We start from the raw sequence: 9,627 nt of genomic DNA, 5'->3' as shown, positions 1-9,627 counted from the left end.
GAGAGAGAGAGAGGGAGTGAAAGAGGGGAGGGAGTTTAACAAGAGGAGAGATGGAGAGAGAGAAAGAGAGAGAGAGAGGGAGTGAAAGAGGAGAGGGAGTTTAACAAGAGGAGAGATGGAGAGAGAGAAAAAGAGAGAGAGAGGGAGTGAAAGAGGGGAGGGAGTTTAACAAGAGGAGAGATGGAGAGAGAGAAAAAGAGAGAGAGAGAGGGAGTGAAAGAGGGGACAAGAGAAGAGAGGGAGAGAGAGCATCATGTGTTAAGAGGACACCTGAGAAGGACAACAAGGAGCAGCAGGAGCTTGTTTTCTTTTAGAGCGCTATAATAATATGATCCTCTCATCATGTTATCATCCATCACTCCCTCCATCCCTCCCAACAAGCTATTGGGATTCTTCTCTCTGAGGAAAGAAATATTGTGTGTGTGTTCGTGTGTGTGTGTGTGGTAGAGGGATGAAGCGAGGGAATACGTTGGGTCTGAACTGATAGAGAAGGTTGAGAACAGATAGAGCTCTTAGTCAGTCCAGTCCAACTAGCCAGCCAGAACAAACAGTCCCTGTGCAGACTACAGTACAATCCATCACCTATCTATAGACTATTATCACAATGTCTATCAGACTACAGTACAGTCCATGGTTTGAATCCCCGAGCCGGCAAGGTGTAAAAATGTGCCGTTCTTCACCTTGAGCGAGACAGTTAACCCCCAACACCACCTGCTCCCAGGGCGCTGATGACGTGGATGGCGATAAAGGCAGCCCCCGCACCTCTCTGATTCAGAGGGCTTGGATTAAATGTGGAAGACACATTTGGGTTGAATGCATTCAGTTGTACAACTGACCAGATATCCCCTTTCCTCCTTTCCATTATCAGACACACTGTGCATTCCTGTACTGCTCTTCTGTGATGGTGTAGGTAGTAGTGTAGAGGTGTTACAGTGTAATGGTCCTAGGAGTGGTTACCTGTGATGGTGTAGGTAGTAGTGTAGAGGTGTTACAGTGTAATGGTCCTAGGAGTGGTTACCTGTGATGGTGTAGGGGTAGTAGTTCCAGGCCTTCTCTGTCACATAGAAGATTTTAGGGACCACAGCCCTGGCCCAGCTAGGGAGCTTACTGAAAGAGACAAAAGAAGACAAGTGAGCTGAATGAAATAAGGGAGGAGTAGAGTGAAGAAAAGAGAGAAGCAAGGGAACGAGGGATGAGAAGAGACAAGAAGAGGGGAGAAGTAGAGGTAAGGTGGAGCACAGTGAGAGAAATAGAGAACAGCATCAAGCGGAAACAAGAGAAGACATGACATCCATCTGAATCATATACCTGAACCTTTCCACCCCTTGCTATCCCTTCCTCACTGTTAGACCCTATACAGTATCTGGCGCCAGCTGTGAGGAGCTGAAAATGGAGAATGCTGGGTGGCCATTGCGGCTCAAAATTCTGTAGATGATGGTGATGTTACTGGGCAACCTGCGGTAAAAGGGAGAGGACGGAGCACAGAGGACACAGACAGGGGTTTTCTCATTCAGAACTAAAGGAACCTCTGTGACCATCATGGTCTGACCTTGTAGCCAATCAGGGAGAACCCATTCAAGAATGTCCTATCTAAACCCTAACCAGAGAACCAGAGCTGGAAGGATGAGCAGCAAAGATGTCTGCTGCTGTGATGCTGAGGTGGATGTTTATATTTTGGCAAAGTTTGGAAAAGCAAAATGCTGAGTTAAAACTGTTAAATACGAGGAGAGAGGACAAGAATCCTATGAGAACAAATTAAATTGACACTGAGATTTTGAGCTCTTGGGTGGAGGCATAAACTTTATTAGAGGCATAAAGTATATTTTATCCCAATTCCATCCGGACACTACATTTGTGAGGATGAATCGAAGCAGAAAGCCCGCAACAGCAAAAGCCAACAGTTACAGCCCAAACGGCTGTGTATCAGGGACACAGACCCATAAATATTGTGGGTGTCACGGGTGGGGTAGTTTACTGCAGTCAATATCATACATTGGAGAAGTGCAGACTGCAGCACCAGGCCAGCCATAAAGTTGCAAATAGCTCTGTCAACAGAAGGTGGGCGGCTGCCATTTTAAACAGCCAAATGCCACTGGGGGAGGATTCCCACTCAAAATGCTAAATTTACTGAGTAATGTTGGAGCACAACCCTCCCTCCCTCAGCCTTGTTGATTAGATGGCTGAATCACATGAGGATGGGGGCACCTTAATTGGGGAGGACGGGCTGGTGGAACGGTATCAAATACATAAAACACATTGTTTCCATGTGTTTGGTGCCATTCCATGCGCTCCGTTACGGCTAATATTATGGTCCGTCCTCCCCTCAGCAGCCTCCTGTGGACTGAATATTGTGTTCCTGTTGGTCCCAGTCTACAGATCCTCCAGTCACTAATCTCCTGTCAGTTCCACAGAGGACTGACATGCTGTGTTCATTGCACTCTCACTGACGGACCTTTAAATAGCAAAGTATAGAGGACCACTTTTATGTCCCCCCCCCTTTCTGCACACACGCACTTACGTACTTGTCTGTCTGTGGTAGCAGGTGGTCTGTGGGTGGGAAGGCAGGTACAGCATCCCAACGTGACTGTTTAAATGATCCACCACTTACACAACACTGATCTCCTCTCCCATCAGAGCTCACACAGGCAGCTACCAGTCTTACTTCTGTCTGAAAACCCCCACTCCTCTCTGTCTTTTCCAGTTCTTTCTCTCTCTGCCTCGCCTGGCATTTTAAAATCTAAAACCGTCACTCAAATCTCTACAGGGAAGTGAATGGTAACATAATGTGTGCTAAATTAGAACTAAGGTTTTGAAATTACGTTTAAATACTTGAGTTTCAGAAGTGGGCATCTGTAACCTGTGAACTGGGACCCTGTACCACCCATAGATACCATACATTACTGGTGCCACCCATAGATACCATACATTACTGGTACCACCCATAGATACCATACATTACTGGTAACACCCATAGATACCATACATTACTGGTGCCACCCATAGATACCATACATTACTGGTACCACCCATAGATACCATACATGACTGGTACCACCCATAGATACCATACATTACTGGTACCACCCATAGATACCATACATTACTGGTACCACCCATAGATACCATACATTACTGGTACCACCCATAGATACCATACATTACTGGTACCACCCATAGATACCATACATTACTGGTACCACCCATAGATACCATACATTACTGGTACCACCCATAGATACCATACATTACTGGTACCACCCATAGATACCATACATTACTGGTGCCACCCATAGATACCATACATTACTGGTACCACCCATAGATACCATACATTACTGGTACCACCCATGGATACCATACATTACTGGTGCCATACCATACATTACTGGTGCCACCCATAGATACCATACATTACTGGTACCACCCATAGATACCATACATGACTGGTACCACCCATAGATACCATACATTACTGGTACCACCCATAGATACCATACATTACTGGTACCACCCATAGATACCATACATTACTGGTACCACCCATAGATACCATACATTACTGGCACCACCCATAGATACCATACATTACTGGTACCACCCATAGATACCATACATTACTGGTACCACCCATAGATACCATACATTACTGGTACCACCCATAGATACCATACATTACTGGTACCACCCATAGATACCATACATTACTGGTACCACCCATTATCATGACCTGCTTCCCAAATGTCACTATATTCCCTATGGTCAAAAGTAATATTGCATTATAAAGGGATTAGGGTGCCATTTAAGATGTCGCCCATCGCTGACCCGGGTTGTACCTATCTGACCCCCTGGAAACCAATCAGAGTGTCTCCTCGCTTCCAGACATCTAATGAAGTCAGTGAATGGGAGATAGATAACGCTCCATAGGGACCAGACCCATGGAATCAATAGAGAGCAGTTCCTTCCGCCAGGCAGGCAGGCAGGTCTGCTGTGATCAGAATGAAACAGTTTGGAACACAGTTAGACCTGATGGATTTCCCAGAGCAGCACACTGCAGAGCCGTGACTTTCTGTGACTGTCCGACAACGCTGTCCACTTAGTGCATGAAGAACCCCTTGGGTTGTGACGGTTGCCTGGCTGGTGGAGGATTTGGTGGAGGCTGTTTCCATTGGCGACCTCATCTTGACCATTTTCCAAACTGGAATGAACCCACTCTGCTAAACTGTGCTCCTAGTCACATCTCTGATGATGAGTCAGTGACTCAGTTGATTGACTCTGATCTGTCAGTATTACTACAAGAGAAAGAGAAAGATGTGTGTGTTTGAGATAAAGAGAAAGATGTGTGTGTTTGAGATAAAGAGAAAGATGTGTGTGTGTTTGAGATAAATAGAAAGAACAAAACATTTTAAAAAGAAAGAAATAGGGAGAAAGAGTGAGGGAGAAACAAAGACAGAGAAAGAGAGACAGAGGTATACAGTATGCATGTTTGAGTATGAAAGAGCAGGTGGGCTTGCTTGTGCATGCAGTGTGTATGTTATCATGTGTCTCTGTGTGTGGAAGTGTGTGACTGATTGGGTCAAATCCAGGGCCAACTCACAGAAAGGGCATTAGTGAAGCAGAACGTGTATTTCAGACTCACCAGTGCGTTTAACAGCAAATTCAATTGTGATCTAAATCTACATAATGGAGAATCAAATATTCAATTTCACACAGTAATCATGTTCAACAGAGTGTGGAGATGGACTAACAGAGAAAATGGGATTTAAATGACACATGCAATAAAATATATTGCTCTTCTATGGCTAGAACCTGTGAGACCTATAATGTCTTAAAATCTTTATGTCCTCTTATGAGTGTTTTATGGAACCTCCATGTCCATACGGCAGCCCATTACTGTGTACAGTATGTTTTATTCCATTCTGATCTATTCTATACTATTCCATTCCATAATGTTATATACTTTTCTATTCTATTATGTTACATTCTATTCTATTAAGTGACCCATAATGATATGAGGATATCACAATACTATTTAAGTTCCTCGGCATACACATCACGGACAAACTGAAATGGTCCACCCACACAGTCAGTGTGGTGAAGAATGCGCAACAGCGCCTCTTCAACCTCAGGAGGCTAAAGAAATGGGTCTTGTCACCTAAAACCCTCACAAACTTTTACAGATGCACAATTGAGAGCATCCTGTTGGGCTGTAGCACCGCCTAGTACGGCAAATGCACCACCCACAACCATAAGGCTCTCCAGAAGGTGGTGTGGTCTGCACAACGCATCACCGGGGGCAAACTACCTGCCCTCCAGGACACCTACAGCACCCGATGTCACAGGAAGGCCAAAAAGAGGGCAACAACCACCCGAGCCCCTGCCTGTTCATCCCGCTAGCATCCAGAAGGCGAGGTCAGTACAGGTGCATCAAAGCTGGGACCGAGAAACTGAAAAACTGCTTCCATCTCAAGTCCATCAGACTGTTAAACAGCCACCACTAACACAAAGAGGCTGCTGCCTACATACAGACTTGCAAAATCATGGGCCACTTTAATAAATGGATCACAAATAACTTGAATAATGTTTGCATATCTTACATTACTCATCTCATATGTATATACTGTATTTTATACCATCTATTGCATCTGGCCTATGCCGCTCTGTCATTGCTCATCCATATATTTATATGTACATATTCTTATTCCATCCCTTTAGATTTGTGTGTATTAGGTGGTTGTTGTGGAATTGTTAGATTACTTGTTAGATATTCCTGCACTGTCGGAATTAGAAGCACAAGCATTTAGCTACACTCGCAATAACATATGCTAACCATGTGTATGTGACCAATAAAGTTTGATTTGATTTGATTTAGATTATAAAATGGCCGGGCCTGAGTAAAAGTGACTGGGCCTGAGTGAAAAATTACTGGGCCTGAGTAAAAGTGACTGGGCCTGAGTAAAAGTGACTGGGCCTGAGTGAAAGTGACTGGGCCTGAGGTACTGGGCCTGAAAATGACTGGGCCTGAGTGAAAGTGACTGGGCCAGAGTGTGACTGGGCCTGAGTAAAAGTGACTGGGCCTGAGTAAAAGTGACTGGGCCTGAGTAAAAGTGACTGGGCCTGAGTGAAAGTGACTAGGCCTGACTGGGCCTGGGTAAAAATGACTGGGCCTGAGTAAAAGTGACTGGGCCTGAGTAAAAGTGACTGGGCCTGAGTAAAAGTGACTGGGCCTGAGTGAAAGTGACTGGGCCTGAGTAAAAGTGACTGGGCCTGGGTAAAAATGACTGGGCCTGAGTAAAAGTGACTGGGCCTGAGTAAAAGTGACTGGGCCTGAGTAAAAGTGACTGGGCCTGAGTAAAAGTGACTGGGCCTGAGTAAAAGTGACTGGGCCTGAGTAAAAGTGACTGGGCCTGGGTAAAAATGACTGGGCCTGAGTAAAAGTGACTGGGCCTGGGCCTGAGTAAAAGTGACTGGGCCAGAGTAAAAGTGACTGGGCCTGAGTAAAAGTGACTGGGCCTGAGTAAAAGTGACTGGGCCTGAGTAAAAGTGACTGGGCCTGAGTGAAAGTGACTAGGCCTGAGTGAAAGTGACTGGGCCTGGGTAAAAATGACTGGGCCTGAGTAAAAGTGACTGGGCCTGAGTAAAAGTGACTGGGCCTGAGTAAAAGTGACTGGGCCTGAGTAAAAGTGACTGGGCCTGAGTAAAAGTGACTGGGCCTGAGTAAAAGTGACTGGGCCTGGGTAAAAATGACTGGGCCTGAGTAAAAGTGACTGGGCCTGAGTAAAAGTGACTGGGCCAGAGTAAAAGTGACTGGGCCTGAGTAAAAGTGACTGGGCCTGAGTAAAAGTGACTGGGCCTGAGTAAAAGTGACTGGGCCTGAGTGAAAGTGACTAGGCCTGAGTGAAAGTGACTGGGCCTGGGTAAAAATGACTGGGCCTGAGTAAAAGTGACTGGGCCTGAGTAAAAGTGACTGGGCCTGAGTAAAAGTGACTGGGCCTGAGTAAAAGTGACTGGGCCTGAGTAAAAGTGACTGGGCCTGAGTAAAAGTGACTGGGCCTGGGTAAAAATGACTGGGCCTGAGTAAAAGTGACTGGGCATGAGTAAAAGTGACTGGGCCTGAGTAAAAGTGACTGGGCCAGAGTAAAAGTGACTGGGCCTGAGTAAAAGTGACTGGGCCTGAGTAAAAGTGACTGGGCCTGAGTAAAAGTGACTGGGCTTGAGTAAAAGTGACAGGGCCAACATTTTCCAGTAAAAATGCAGCAAAAATAACTGAAAATTTTTACAATCACATTGCATCATTTAGCACATGATAAATGTGACCAAGAAACACCACAAAATGTCCTTGTCCAACAAGCCCTTTTAGGCCTACTGCCAAGTACAGATGTAAGATCTTAACTTGAGCCAGTTTGCTACAGCATGAAAATAATTCTGCAGCAACAGGAAATGTGAATTGTTATGTGGAACATGATAACATTTACATTTTTGTGGGGGTAGATACATATTTTGTAAAGGAAAATCAAGTCTGAAATGTCAATGTGTAAACTACAAACTTCAGAAGCCTTTTAAAACCTCCAATACACTACTAATATTTCTACTAAGATCCTACATCTGTAGCCAGGGCAGCTACACACGTTACAACCTCTTACAGCAACACTGCTGACAAAACAGGCAGACTGTCCAACTCAGACCGTAAACAATCATAATGAAATACATAACATCATAGAAGGCGTGTGAGCTTCATGTTTAGTGTAGCAATTCAGCCCCAACTAGAGGAACATTTTTAAGGAGCATTCGGGGGGGGGGGGGGGGGGGAGTATTTTATAAACACATTTCAGGCAATTCTATGACATTCATCATCAGAATCTTTAATATGATACCACAAACATGACAGGGTAGGCCTAGGATACTCTACTGACACTGACAAACTGAGATCAATGAAAATGACCTTGTCTTGAATGCAACTATCTAATCTAGGCCTACGAGAAGAGGAGACACATATGACAATATGACATCCATCTAGCCTGGAGGAGAAAAGTATTGTCCTAAACTTTCCAGTGGCACTGACTCACCCAATGAAGACAGTGAATATGGCACTCCCCAAGGATATGTCAGACGCTCTCCGCTAGTGCCAGGAGATTAGTCCTGCTGTAGCTTACTAATGGGAATAAACTACACAACACCTTGTGCTTAAATCATTTGAAAGGATCCTTCGGAGTATACAGTATGTGACTTCTGTGTTTACTGTATCTTCTGTGGGCAGTATTCAATCTGGCAGGACCATGGCTTTTTGACGTCTGGTTTGCTTAATATGAGGAATTTGATGTATAGCATTTCATTTAATTTTTTACTTTTACTGAAGTGTGACAATTGAGTACTTTCCCCACCACTGTACACATAAATCCAGATACTTTTATACTTTTACTCAACTAGTATTTTACTGGGAAACTTTCACTTTTACTTAAGTCGTTTAAGTCGTTTTCTATTAAAGTAACTTTACATATATTTTTTGTGTACTATTTACCCTTTTTCCTCCACAATTTGGTGATATCCTATTGGTAGTTACAGTCTTGTCCCATCGCTGCAACTACCGTACCAACTCGGAAGAGGCGAATGTTGAGAGCCATGATTCCTCCGAAACAAAACCCTACCAAGCCGCACTGCTTCTTGACAGACCGCTCGCTTAACCCGGAAGCCAATGTGTAGGAGGTACAACCGATGACCGTGTAAACGTGCATTTGCCCAGCCTGCCACAGGAGTCGCTAGATGGGCGCGATGGGACAAGGATATCCCGGTAGGCCAAACCCTCCCCTAACCCGGGCGACGCTGGGCTAATAGTGCGCCGCCTCATGGGTCTCCCGGTCTTGGCCAGCTGTGACACAACCTGGATCTGTAGTGGCGCCTCAAGCACCGCAGTGCAGTGCTTTAGACCGCTGCGCCACTCGGGAAAGCCTTTATTTTCACTCAAGTATGTCAATTGAGTACTTTTTCCAACCCAGTTGGTAAGTACACACTTACTTGTTGAGGTAGACCCGTTTTTCTGTGAACTGTCCCTGTCCATGTGTGGGGTCCTCGTAGGGTTCGTTCTGAACCACCTCCACTCCTTCTCCACGCTCACTCTGCTCATGGCTGTGCTTGCTGATCATATACAGCTGGCCAATCCTGTACTGGAAGACAGACAGACAGACAGACAGACAGACAGACAGACAGACAGACAGACAGACAGACAGACAGACAGACGTGGTTTTAGATCCACCATTCTAATGTTAGCTGTACAACAAATTGGAATGTTTCCAAACATTGTAGGAACGTTCATTGTTTGCAGGAATATATAGAGCAAGACGACAGCTTTAGCATGAGGACATTTAAAGATCATTAATAAGTTAAGATTAGTTGAGTATAAATAGGAATTTTATTGAGTGAAAATCTAAGGTTGTTGAAGAATGATGGTAAAATAAAACCACTAGTAAATCTCCCATTTAATGTTAGGCATCAGAACAATAACTTCATGACCATCATTAAACATATAAGCCCAGATCAGGTGCTATCCCAAGATCATAAATACCAGAGTTACAACAACCATGGCATATTCACACCTGGTAACCATCTCCATAACAACCAAACACATGGTTTAAA

At 44.7% G+C, this 9,627-nt stretch overlaps 1 protein-coding gene across 1 annotated transcript; it reads right to left on the bottom strand.

Moving 5' to 3' along the window:
* Window positions 1-852: 852 nt before the first annotated feature.
* LOC139421837 (cytoplasmic phosphatidylinositol transfer protein 1-like) lies at window positions 853-9,142 on the bottom strand. Its single transcript, XM_071172959.1, has 2 exons — window positions 9,010-9,142; window positions 853-1,107 (listed from the first exon to the last, which is right to left on the bottom strand). Exons 1-2 carry the CDS (start codon window positions 9,135-9,137, stop codon window positions 1,005-1,007), a joined length of 231 nt encoding a protein of 76 aa, XP_071029060.1. The 5' UTR covers window positions 9,138-9,142; the 3' UTR covers window positions 853-1,004.
* Between the last annotated feature and the right edge of the window lie 485 nt (window positions 9,143-9,627).

The sequence above is a fragment of the Oncorhynchus clarkii genome, chromosome 12, assembly GCF_045791955.1.
Source record: "Oncorhynchus clarkii lewisi isolate Uvic-CL-2024 chromosome 12, UVic_Ocla_1.0, whole genome shotgun sequence".
NCBI classification, from domain to species: Eukaryota; Metazoa; Chordata; class Actinopteri; order Salmoniformes; family Salmonidae; genus Oncorhynchus; species Oncorhynchus clarkii.
This window is presented reverse-complemented; position numbering and strand designations above follow the sequence as displayed.

Bases quoted from the DNA above. Each gene is read 5' to 3' on its own strand.
- LOC139421837 (XM_071172959.1), bottom strand. From the start codon at position 9,137: ATGATCAGCAAGCACAGCCATGAGCAGAGTGAGCGTGGAGAAGGAGTG. The intron at 1,108-9,009 runs GTAAGTGTGTAC...TGTCTCTTTCAG, and splicing joins AAACGGGTCTACCTCAACAA to TAAGCTCCCTAGCTGGGCCA.